General features: G+C 45.3%; 2 protein-coding genes across 2 annotated transcripts; both read right to left on the bottom strand.

The window, feature by feature from the left end:
- Positions 1 to 2,715: 2,715 nt before the first annotated feature.
- On the bottom strand, positions 2,716 to 3,265 carry LOC141042620 (LEAF RUST 10 DISEASE-RESISTANCE LOCUS RECEPTOR-LIKE PROTEIN KINASE-like 1.4). The gene is made up of 2 exons (XM_073511469.1): positions 3,260 to 3,265; positions 2,716 to 3,114 (listed from the first exon to the last, which is right to left on the bottom strand). The coding sequence occupies exons 1-2, from the start codon at positions 3,263 to 3,265 to the stop codon at positions 2,716 to 2,718; spliced, it is 405 nt and encodes a 134-aa protein (XP_073367570.1).
- Positions 3,266 to 4,347: 1,082 nt separating this feature from the next.
- On the bottom strand, positions 4,348 to 9,667 carry LOC109775211 (LEAF RUST 10 DISEASE-RESISTANCE LOCUS RECEPTOR-LIKE PROTEIN KINASE-like 1.2). Its single transcript, XM_020333959.4, has 4 exons — positions 8,791 to 9,667; positions 6,081 to 6,125; positions 5,481 to 5,750; positions 4,348 to 5,394 (listed from the first exon to the last, which is right to left on the bottom strand). The coding sequence occupies exons 1-4, from the start codon at positions 9,563 to 9,565 to the stop codon at positions 4,481 to 4,483; spliced, it is 2,004 nt and encodes a 667-aa protein (XP_020189548.1). The 5' UTR covers positions 9,566 to 9,667; the 3' UTR covers positions 4,348 to 4,480.
- Positions 9,668 to 12,411: the final 2,744 nt, after the last annotated feature.

The raw sequence follows: 12,411 nt of genomic DNA, 5'->3' as shown, positions 1-12,411 counted from the left end.
CTTTACTAAAAATGGCGTATCTTTAAACTTTATTATTTGGGTTTATTCTGTTAAAACTTTCTTCTGTATGGCACTTTAAGCACCGTCTTAGTATTCCTTAGTCTGCTTTCGGAACTGTAAAAGATCCAGGAATACATCTATTTCTTTTCTTTAGGGGTATTATTATGATCGTCGTACTCCCCTAGATGATCACATTCTTCATTAATGGATATCTCATATTTCTTTCTCCCCCTCGAAATGTGGCAAGAACTTTTCTGCCACAATTTCGAAAAACCATTCACAACTCTTGTGAATTGAGGAAACTTTGAGTATCTACTTCATGTATCTGATTACTTCATATGTAATGAAGTTATCTGTTAACGGTATGGGAGTACTTTTTCCTTATTCCTCATTCCATTTCGGAAAGTCAAAATAGTTCTTTATCATTAGTACTTTTGCAAGTCACACTTGCATATCATTCTTATCTTTAGGTTCGTCTATAACTTTTATTCTCTTTGGATTTATTGAGTGCTTAATGACCGTTACACATAAGGTGTACGGTCGATACTAGGAAAGCATAATAGCTACTCCATACTTTTCTCCCAGAGTGGGACACATCAAACGCACATGAGTCATCATATCTTTCTCCTGTCATACAGGATAAGTCCTTTGCCTACATTCTCCTATCATACATTTTTTTTTGACATAATACTATGTCAACTTTACCCAGTTATGCAGGTATTTTCCTAGACTTTTCCCCGCCATGCGGGTTTTATCATAATCCTCTTTTCCCGCTATGCGGGTAATTCCTTGTAAGGAACATAAATGCCAGAATTGGCTCTTTTGACTGCATATGCTATCATCAAATTCAGAAATAAATCAGAAACGCTCTTTGACACACATGCTTAATCCGACGTTGGTCAAATTAAACACGCATGTTGCTTGTTTCATCTCAAATCATGTTGACTGAAAAATCTTCTTCATATAGAATACATGAAAGACATTCATCAACCAAGACTCTCAATGATCTATTTGTTTTCTTCTCTTGGATTAATATCCAAGAATTCTTTTCTTTTGAAGCCATTCTTTAGTGAGAACATACTCCCTCATGTTATGACCTTTCCTGGTCATCTTTCGGGTCACAAGTACCCAGCCATTTTCTTTCACGAATGAAAGCATGGAAAACGTTTAGTCTGAGAAAACATAGCCAATAATCAACAATAATGAGCATAAAAATAACCCAACGTTGGTCTGGTTAAAAAATATGCACATTAAACTTTTGTAAAACTTCCTTTTTATACTCTAAATCACCGTTGTGGTAGAATTAGAATAAAACTCATTCTTCTACATTAATTCCATATCACCATTGGGCGAAAATGGAAATAATGCATATAACTCATAAACAATGTGATGATAGTATTTCTATTAAACAACTTTGCTAAGAAATAATCATCATCATCAACTTTATTGCAGCGGAAATAAGAAATATACGTTCTTCTAGTTCAAGAGCATTTCTTCATCTTTAACTCTTCTCTAAAAAATGATCACTTTGATACAAAAAATTATCAAAGATTTAAGCTTTGAACATAAGACTCATAGTACTGTTATCATCAACGTTGGTCGAAAATAACAATACCATATTTTATCTTTAAAAGAAATATCTTTCTTTTATCATAACAGAAACTATCTGCATCTTATTTCACCTGCATCTTATTTCACCCACAGGGGAAAAACAATGTTAAGAACAGTTCTTCCAATTAAATTTTCCTGTTGGTTCCAATTAAATTGGAGAATAAAACTTTTACTTTGCAGCGGAAACTTTACAATATTCTATTCAGAAACAATTCTGTACTCTTTTACTCTCTAAGCAATTTTAACCAATTGGTTCAAAAAGCATTAGAGAAGCAACAGTTTAATCTTTTACTTTAGTTCTATTCACTTTTAAAAGAGCACTTATATATTTTATTATTATTTTGCAGCGGAAACATGATAGAAAATTCATGAACTTTTTCTTTTTACAGAAACTTTTCTTTCACTAAATAAAAATTCATGAACTTTATTATTTTCTTTATAAAATTCATAAACATTTCTTTTTCTGAAAATTTTCTATTTTCATTTTCAGAAACTTTTTCTGTTAACTTTTCTATTTTCTAAACAAAAATTTTCGTTGGAAAAAATTGCATAGAAAATCTATCTGAAATCTGCCCAAAACCTCGACAAAAAACTAAAAAACAAAATAGAAAACGCAGCTGGCCCAGCGCGCTCGGCCCGCAGCGGAAAAAGCCGGCACACGGCCTGCCCTGCGCGCCGTGCCTCGCGAAATGCCTCGACCCGGCCTGGGCCGCCCGCGGCTGTGTCCTCGGCCCAGAGACAGCGCGCGCGGCGGCTGCTGCCCGCCTGCACTTTCGGCCCGAAAAGCCAGTTGGCAGCTAGGGTTTTGATCCAGGCCGTTGAACGCGATCGGACGACTCACCATCATTTTCGCTGGATCAAAACTATCCCACCGCACCAGCTCGGGTCAAACTCTCATCCTCTCGTCTCCCGCCCGACGCTGTCCCGGTCGCCGGCGACCGCGCCGTGCTCGGCCGCCGCGCCGCGCCTGTCCGGTCGAGCCGCCGCCGGCGGCGTCCACCACCGCGCGAGCCTGGCCGTTCTCTTTCTTTCCCCTTAGATCCCCGATCAGAGCACGGATCTAAGGGCCCGGTGGGCCGTTGGGCCCACACGGTGGAGATCATCCTAACAGGTTGATGGGCTGATCCACTGGTTCATCACGGAGTCGGGCGACCCGTCTCTCCTCTTCTTCAGCGACACGGCGGCATCCGTGATCCTGTGGTGAGCCTGCCTGAGCACGTCCAGGACCTCGCCGATGGACGGTCGCACGTCCTGCTCCGGCTGTAGGCACCGGAACGCCACCTCGGCCACCATGTCGATAGTCTCCTCCGTCTCGCTCGCCGACGACCCGTACCCGAGCCGCGGGTCGACCAACCGGTTGATCTCGCAGCACTGTATCATGCGCACGGCCATGCATGCCAGGTTCACGTCGGCGCCGGCCTGGGACATGTCCACCGCCGGCCTAGAGGACACGAGCTCGACGAGCACCACGCCGAAGCTGTACACGTCGCTCTTGTCCGTCAGCTGGTACCGGTGTTGGCACCCCAATCAGTAATTGGTATTCAGGGATCCAAACTTAGGAGTTCCAACCAAGTGTCTACTTTTCATCAATGGTCAGCACACTGCTTATTTTCAGGCACAAAATGGCTTTGGCAGAAGGAAAACGCACATCCATGCTACATGGTAGGGAAACATTGGCAGCTTCATACTGATATTGGCAATGCTCACAAGAGGAGATTGCAACCTAATGCAACAGAGATCAAGGGATTCAAGAGCAAGATCTGGCTAGGCTTTGGCATCCCATTGGGACAAAGTAACCTAACTAGGAACAAGCCGCTGTTGTTTAGTACTAACCCTACAAAGGATTTGCGATTGTTGCAGCCAGGACACCCCATCCTTATTCTAGCCATGTCTAGTCATCAGCTCCCAGGTGACATGAAGTCTGTTATCGAACATGTGAAGATAGTGGAGATTACATTGAAGTTGATTCAGGTTGGAGTCATTCCCTTGCTTGGCAGTAACTCTCATAGTGGCTGTCACTTGGAACAGTTATGGGATCCTGGAGGCAACACTTCATCGGTGTGGCTCTATCAAGGTATATTTATTGGTGTTAGGCATTTAGTGGATCCAATTGAGTTCCCGTCTAGTTGTGAGGCAACTCCTTTTCAAGGAGAGAGGCATATTATGGTCCCTACTTTCGTCGCCCACCACTACTACATCATCGCCATCCCGGCAAGGTTGATTTCGTCCACGCATACTACAAGGTTCAAGTCGGCACCGGCCATAACATCCTCAAGGACTACTTCAACTTTGACCAAGTCTGCGTCAACAAGGACTACTACCTCGACACATCAGAGCCTTCGACCTCGTTCGCGTCTACCTCGACCATTGCTACTTTTGTGAAGGCTACCACCACCAATCTAGCAGCACCTTGGGACCCCGGCAGAAATTTTTCAGAGCCGGCTTGGGGTCAAGCCGAGTTTCAAGGAGCGAGGAATGTCACGGGAACAACTACAGTATTACATTAGGCACTTCAGGTGAAGCCAAGGACGAGCCGCTCGGCCCAAGCGGGGGACGAAGCCCAACCCACAGAACAGGAGATGACCAAGTCTAGTAACCGAAGATATATGGGGGATTCTTCTTCCCGGAGAGGCATCGAATAACAGATACCAGAACCGGCCGCCGTTGGGCGTGAACCTCCTTCCCACCTCCCTGGCTCTTTCCCTCGAATCCCCTTCTTGCTGCTTAACACTTGTATCTGAAGCTTGTATCATAAATTCGTGAGATAATCGAGAGTCCTGTAGTAAGTTCGTATCATGCCCGGCGCACATAATGGGTCACAAATTTCCTTTCATTCAAGTACAGAACTGTTGGTCTCAGGCTCTCTCGATCAGCTGCTATAATTGGAGGTGGTTGATGGGCTGATCCACTGGTTCATCACGGAGTCGGGCGACCCGTCTCTGCTCTTCTTCAGCGACACGGCGCCATCCGTGATCCTGTGGTGAGCCTGCCTGAGCACGTCCAGGACCTCGCTGATGGACGGCCGGACGTCCTGCTCTGGCTGCAGGCACCGGAACGCCACCTCGGCCACCATGTCGATAGTCTCCTTCGTCTCGCTCGCCGACGACCCGTACCCGAGCCGCGGGTCGACCAGCCGGTCGATCTCGCAGCATTGTATCATGCGCACGGCCATGCATGCCAGGTTCACGTCGGCGCCGGCCTGGGCCATGTCCACAGCCGGTCTAGAGGACACGAGCTCGACGAGCACCACGCCGAAGCTGTACACGTCGCTCTTGTCCGTCAGCTGGTACCGGCGGTTGTACGCCGGGTCGACGTACCCGGGGGTGCCCTGCGGCGCCGTGGACACGTGCTGCGTGGCGCCCTCCGCCGGGAACAGCCGGGACAGCCCGAAGTCGGCCACCTTTACGTGGAACCCATCATCGAGGAGGATGTTGGTCGTCTTGACGTCGCGGTGCAGGACCTGGTGCGCGTGGAGGTAGGCCAGCGCGGCAGCCGTCTCGACGGCGATGCCGAGCCGGGTCGGCCACGGGAGGAGGAGGGGGTCGCCGCCGCCGTCCTTGCCGTGGTGGAGGTGGTCGGCGAGCGTGCCGTTGGGGACGAACTCGTAGACGAGGAGGAGGTCGCGGCAGGTCGGCGAGGAGGAGGTGCAGCCGTAGAGCGCGACGAGGTTGGGGTGGCGCAGGCGCGAGAGGATGTCCACCTCGTTGGCGAACTGCTCCACGCCCTTGTAGCTGTTCTTGTACAGCCGCTTCACCGCCACCACGCTCCCGTCCCGGAGAACCCCTGAGCAAACACATCGTACGTCGTCATTCTACCACTCTGAAGAACAATCCAACAATGGCATGGCTGCACGTGTGGCTGTGATGTACCCTTGTAGACTATCCCGAAGCCGCCGGCGCCGAGCTCGTTGGTGTTGCTGAAGCCGTCGGTGGCCGTGTCGAGCTCCTCGTAGGTGAAGATGTGGGTGCACGGCGAGCCGGCGAGGCCGTTGAACTCCTTGCGGAGCGATGCCAACGGCGATCCTTCACGGATGAGGCCGTCCATTGACGCAGATCGTTTCTTGTTCTTGGCTCGGTTGAGTTGTATGAGATGGCACACGAGTCCCAGTACGATGACAAACAGAACAGCACTTGTGATTCCTGAAGGCATATATGTGCTGAGTGAGCAACCAAGATGTCTACATGAAGTTATCAACATTTTGGCGGGGTTATAAAGTTAGGAACCCTGATAAGTCCTGAACGTTTGGATTTTCCCCATGAAAAATCGATGGCAACTTTGATTGACGCGAGAATGACAAGTTTAGTTGGTAAGCATGACAATTTTGTCATGTAAAAAAACAAATCAAAGATAGAATTGTCATGCTTACACACCAAATTTGCCATCCTCACGTCAACAAAAATTGCCGTTTAATTTGCCATGGGAAATATCTGAACGTTCGGAATTTATCATTTCTCTAAAGTTATCAATACCTGTGACATACTTTATTCCAACATCCTTTGCACCTGTATCTGTATCTGCATGCCGGAATGTCCAATGAAGAAGAATCAGGACATTTGAATAGCAGTAATGCAATATGTAAATGAAGAAATATAAAAGGAACAAAACCTTAATTGTAAAGACTAGCTAGTGACAAATATCCTATCTCATTCGTGGTATATGTTTCTATGAGACATATTTTTTATTTGTTAAAGGGATCCCTTTGTTAAAATAAGGCTGTGAGGATGCGCAAAAAAATAAAGGTTGTGAGCAACAATTACTTGATTTGCAAAAAAGAAGCAAAAATTACTTCATTAGTGCATAATTATATTTGTATTCAAAATTCAATAAAAAAATCATGTCCCATCTGCAGTGACAACAACGATGATGACCCATGAGTAGTGATGGTGTACCAGTGACGGGTTGCCACGTACCACTGACGAGCCATATATGTGACCCATTAGCATTCTGCAGTTTACGAGCGACCGACATATCTAAAATTTAGAATGCCTACTACCCTTGATAGTGGTCGTCATGTGTGGCTCATCGATCCTTCGGATCATCTTTGTATCCCTTTAAACTTTGACACATGAAATAAAGCGCAGTGTTCTTCTAAAAAAATCTAAAAAGTTGTTAGCCGGTGGGCTAATTCGATGCCCTGGTTGACGGCGATAGGAAGATGTGCCAAGAGCTATCGTCCCTGCCGTCTTCGGGATTTCAAATATGAATTTTCAATTATTTTTGAATCACTAGGATCAATTGAACCCGAGCTCCAAATCTCTGTTCTGGCACAGATAGCGTCAGATCTTTCATCAAATTGTTTTGCAATGTATTTTATCATTACTGTTTACATGCATATTGATCTTGGGATGCAAACTGATGGATGTTAGGGATTTTTAGTTCATTTGATTGATCTAGTTACAAAATTTATTAGTCAAAGTTGCAAATTAGAGACTATGCAAAGTCAGAAAGAAAAACTATTTTCTACCAAAAATTGATTGTGGATACATACTCCCTCCGTTCAAAAAAACTTGTCACAAGCTTGTCTAGTGCTAGATACATCCATTTGAGAGACAAGCTTTTTCGGACCAAGGGAGTATTTCCTAACAAATCTAGTAATACGAACTTGTCCAGATTAATGATTCTTTTTATAGGGATGATGATCAAATCTAAACATGTTTGACAAACACAAACTGTATAAATTCTTATGTTACCGGGAAGAGTACATAACTTCACTATGTTTGGGTACCATTTCCAGTTGAAACGCACTCTAATATGCATAAATTTGGGCATCTAAATTTGGAGTGATTAAAAAGACAGATTAGGATATTAGACTCTAAATTTCTTCACCATGAAAAAACATTTTGCCAAATTAACTACGTTGATGATGGCCGTACATATCATGACAGTGATATTTTTTTTTGCGGGTGACAGTGATAGATAGTTAACCGGTCAGAACAAACTGTGAAACATTATTACCTGCTGACCAAAAGTTTGGCTATCATTATCAGAACTCTTTGGATAACCCTTGTCATGTCTTGACGAGTAATATCCTTAATGCTTAGAGTAGTAAATTAAGTGGGGAACCCTCAAAAAAGAAATGGCAGTATTCACTGACGCGACATGCAAGAAGAAGAAAAAAAAAAGGGGTAAAAAGCCAAAAGATCAATTCTGCACTGTGCACAAGTTAAGGGACACGACAAAATGAAGTGCCATGCGTGGTAGGTTGGCTGCCGTTCTCCTCACGTCGAAGGTTTCGGTAGGAAATATCAAACAAAGTGAGCTGCCATCTTGATATCCATGGAAGACTTGGGGAGAAGACTTGCAGATCAGGTTCCCTTCATACTAGGGGCAGACCAGATGAGTCACCTGACCCCAAAATCCACTTTCTCTCAGGATCTAGTTTAGCCACGGTTGCTTTCTGAATTTCCACTCTGAAGAATAAGTGTCCATTTTCATCTTTTAACTGTCCACAAAGATTATTGTAGGCTTTCGAAAAGGGTGTGGCCTAGCTCTCTCATCTAGATCAGAATTAACCAAATCTCATCTAAGCTCTCAGCATTGACTTTTTTTGTGGTTGTTTTCATGTTTTCTTCAGTTTTCACGTTTTTTTCTCCTTTTATTTTTTCTTGATTGTTATTTATTTTTGGGGGAAATATGTTACGCATGGCGTCGAAAAAGATAAAAATGGCACAAAAATTTAAACCAGTCAAAAGTAAAAAAAAAAAATTCACACAAATCTTCACCTAAAGTCAAATTGCGAGTTAGATAAGACCTTGTTATTCATTTTCGAAAAACCTCAAAGCACAACTCTAATGCAAAGGTTGGACTAGATTGGAAGGTTGAACGGTCAGATAAGAAAACGACATTTGCATCACAAATTCACAATCGACTACACAACTTTGACAGGGATAGCATGAGCGGCTGCTACCCATAGACGGTCAGACCATAGATTTGTATTCTACAATGAGGTTAGCCCTATGAACGAGCGACAGGAACATATAAACCAATTTGGCGCATGACCGAACTTATTCAAAGGCACGCAGTCCAAGCTCACGAATTGACCATTTCAGTATATCTAACTTAAATTAAGTGATGGCATGGTGCATAAGGCATCTTAACGCAGTACTGTAATGCAGTATTACTCTTGCTGATTCTGAGAATAATCTGTGCAAGTTAAGAAGGAAAACGATCTTGAGTTACCTGGAGGAGTTGTTGAGTTGGTTTCAGTGGAGTTGGGGCAGAGCTTCCCGTCGGGGCAGACGCACTGGAACGCAAACTCAGCGAACCGGCACTCCCCGCCGCTCATCCGTCTGCATCGATCGCAGTCCCCTAGCGGCGCCGGAAGCTTCAGGAGGAATCCATCCCTGATCAGCCGCTCGTACTGCTCATGAGCTCGATCCAGTCCTCGGCGCACCGGCACGCTCACCGAGCTACAGTTCGTCGGAACACCTGCCGGCACCGTGCCGCCTTCGTACCAAAGACCAGAGATGTACGCCCCCATCGTGTGGTTGCCAGGGCCACACCGCCGCGGCAGCCGGAGCGCAGAAGGCACGGTGCAGTTGTAGAAGAACACGAGACGCTTGTTGGTGGCGCTGATGTTGAACGGGAAGAGGGCGAGGCTGGCCGACACGTTGAAGTCGGGGACGGAGCAGCCGCTGTCGCCGGCGAAGATGGTCTGCACGGCGGCCACCATGGAGTTGCTGGCGTAGGAGATGTTGTCGACGCGGAAGATGTTCTCCCTGAACGTGTTGCTCAGGTAGGCGCGTCGGGTGCCGACGTCGCAGGTGAGGTCGAAGGCCGGGTAGCCGCAGTAGAGCGGCTGCGCGCCGGCGAGGGAGAAGGGGTACCTGATCCTCAGGTCCCCGCATGACTCCGGCGTGCAGCTCCCGTTGCCGCCGGTGCCGGTGGAGGCTATGGCTGAGCGGAGGAAGGAGGCGAGCTGGAGAAGCAGCAGCGGCGGCAGCATCATGGCCATGATTTCCAACGAGGAAGAGGAGGGAAGCACGCGCGCAGTTGGACTGTGGACTTGGCACTTGTGAGGGATGAAGAGGAGGGAAGCTGGTGTCGGTACGCCGGCGGTTACAGAGTGTTTGACCGGTATTGTTCCCGGTTTTCGTTACGCAAGTCTCCATCGCATCTTCGTCGTAGCAACGGCACCGCGGTTTTCTCCGCCGCAGGCTTCAGAGCAAGCTTTTTCTTTTTCGAGAAAACTTTCGATCTATTCACCATTAATCATGACTCGAGAGTAAGGCTTTAAGCACATCTCGATGATTATGGCTACCAAGCTAAAATCTAAAATATGGGTTCCATACAATCAAGCATTTCAAAAAATTTAAATGTGTATAGGAAAAATGTTAAATCTGTATTAAAAAATGTCCTAACGTATGTGAAAAATGTAAATTCCATGTGGAAACATCTTATTGCCATTAGAAAAAAATCACCGTGCATTGATATTTTTTTACCATTTATTCAAAAGCAGGGACAGAGGCGATATTTGCACTTATAGGAGAGGGATGCATCAAACTGCACATGGTTCACAGCCGGAGACGCGCCATCATCTGAGACCCTCCCGAAAGAAGAATTCCCCGTCACTACACTTAGACCATTGAAGAGGAAGGCATCGAACCACGAAAGGACTGGAGTTGGATCCACGCCATCATCGTTGCCCCTCAGCTACCACTGCACTGCAACCACCAGTCGAGGAAGGTGTCACCCGCGGCAGGCTAGATACGGGGTGCACGTGCATCGGTGTCGAAGGCCAAAACATAGGCGGCGCCGCGACGACGATGGGTCGCAGGCGCAGCTGCTCCTCCTAGTGCCCATCTCATGGCAGGTCGGTGGCGGGAGCAGAGCTGCCTTAGTCGCTGGCAACCTCCTCCACCACCTTCACTCATCTGCGCCTCGTCCCTGGCCGCAACCTCCTCAAAGGCAGACGGCGATCCCCCATATTCAAGCCTCTTCGTCGGCGTTCCTACTCCTTTTCGTCTCCTCTCAGCCCTCGCCGACCGAGCAACCAAAGAAATGAGAGAGGGAGAGGGGGGGGGGTGAGGAGATAAGGGAATGAGTGATGGGGACGTTCGACATGGGGTGGTTCTAGCCAGTGATTCCAAACCCTGACGTGGCTCTCGATGATGCGCGTCAAGATTCATGCTGTTTGATCTGACGGTACACATAACATTCAATGGGAACCCCTCGAGCGAAGGTTTGCCAACTATCATTCCGGTTTTATGTGCTTCCTTTCAAAAAACCACCAACTTCAGAACCGGCCATCTGTTCTCTCTAGATTTAAAAATTATGGGAAAAAATGTCATGAATTTTAAAAAGGTTAAAAAGCTGAAAAAATATTCATGAATTTTAAAATTCTTCACAAAATAGTACTTCATTTTAAAAAAAATCATGAATTTGGCAAAAGTTTGTGAATTTGAAAATGAAAAAGGATGAAAAACTAATCAAAACTAAGTAAATCCGGCATTAAAACACAAAGAAGAAAAAACTGGGGAAACCAGGTTAGAAGCTTCCAAAATGTTCCCAAAACCAGTGCTCTGTGAAATGATTACATTGGCCGGCCCATATAAGAACACTATGGGCGCGCCATATTTAGGAATTTCTTGATCCACTGGCTAGCAGTGAGGGCTCGCCTCTAGGGGCACGGTAGTGGCCTCGCCATTTATAGTTGCTATGAGCACTATTTTTTTCCTTTTATTATTTTCCTATTATAAAATAAAGAAATTTATACACTTAAAAATATTTTATTTAAATTTTTGAAAAAATTCTTACCATTCAAAAATATTATTCATGGCATTTAGAAACTGTTCCCGAGCTTAAAAAAATGTTCATGACATTTTTGAAAAATTATACAATACTATAAAACTATGTCCATGTAATTTAAAAGAAATGTTTCATACCATTCACCAAAATGTATGTGACATTAAAAAACCGTGTTCACAAGATTTTGAAAATATATTTTTGTTTTTTTAATATGTATATACAATGTACAGAAATGTTCACATCATTGAAAATTTTGCTTCATACCATTCAAAAAAATATGATATTTAAGAAAATGTTCAAACAATTCAAAATAAATATATAACATTTAAGAAAATGTTCAAACATTTGCACACAGGGACAGTCTGGCCAAACTGGCCCGAACAATTTGGATGTACAATAAACATCCAGAACGAACTTGAGGTGGGATCTTTGGCCTGCCGACATGGGTCATTGTGCAAATGCGTGGAGAGCCACAACTGATATATAGTGTTGTACTGACCACATCCCAGACCACAACGGTCGTTCAGCGCACCTGCTATGTGTGGATACACCCAACGTATAACAACCTCGTCCACGCTGCATTGCTATGTGTGGATACACCCAACGTATGACAACATCGTCCACGCTGCACTTCCATTCACATCAGCCGCCGTCATGCGCTGGTTGCAACTCGTCATACTTGATACACATCACCGACATGGCAAGTGTGGTTGTCTCTGCATGGTCTATCGTCGGTGTTGCCCTCTACATTGTGTGTCGCACTGCCATTCTCGGAGGTACCCCCCCCCCCCCCCCCTTAATTGATTAGAGTGGGGATTGCTAAGTACTTTCAATGGTTATCTCAATTAGGGATAATTAGAATTTTTGCGAAATAGTGCTAATTTTGATCGTACATGCAACCATTACAGGTAAATCTAAGATCCAAAAATAAAAAATACAAAGAAACTTGCATCTAATTAAGGATTACAATGGAATCACTTGAAGATATCTTCTTTGCAAGATAGATAAAGTACTCGCAAGACAAAAATGCCCCCACCTACAAGACTGCACTGT

This window comes from Aegilops tauschii, chromosome 3, assembly GCF_002575655.3.
Source record: "Aegilops tauschii subsp. strangulata cultivar AL8/78 chromosome 3, Aet v6.0, whole genome shotgun sequence".
Lineage (NCBI taxonomy): Eukaryota > Viridiplantae > Streptophyta > Magnoliopsida > Poales > Poaceae > Aegilops > Aegilops tauschii.
This window is presented reverse-complemented; position numbering and strand designations above follow the sequence as displayed.

Excerpts from the sequence above, each read along its gene's own strand:
- LOC109775211 (XM_020333959.4), bottom strand. The coding sequence starts at position 9,565 with ATGGCCATGATGCTGCCGCCGCTGCTGCTTCTCCAGCTCGCCTCCTTC. Across the intron at positions 6,126-8,790 it reads CAACTCAACAACTCCTCCAG|ATACAGATACAGGTGCAAAG; the intron begins GTAACTCAAGAT and ends TCCGGCATGCAG. Across the intron at positions 5,751-6,080 it reads TGGAATAAAGTATGTCACAG|GAATCACAAGTGCTGTTCTG; the intron begins GTATTGATAACT and ends ATATGCCTTCAG.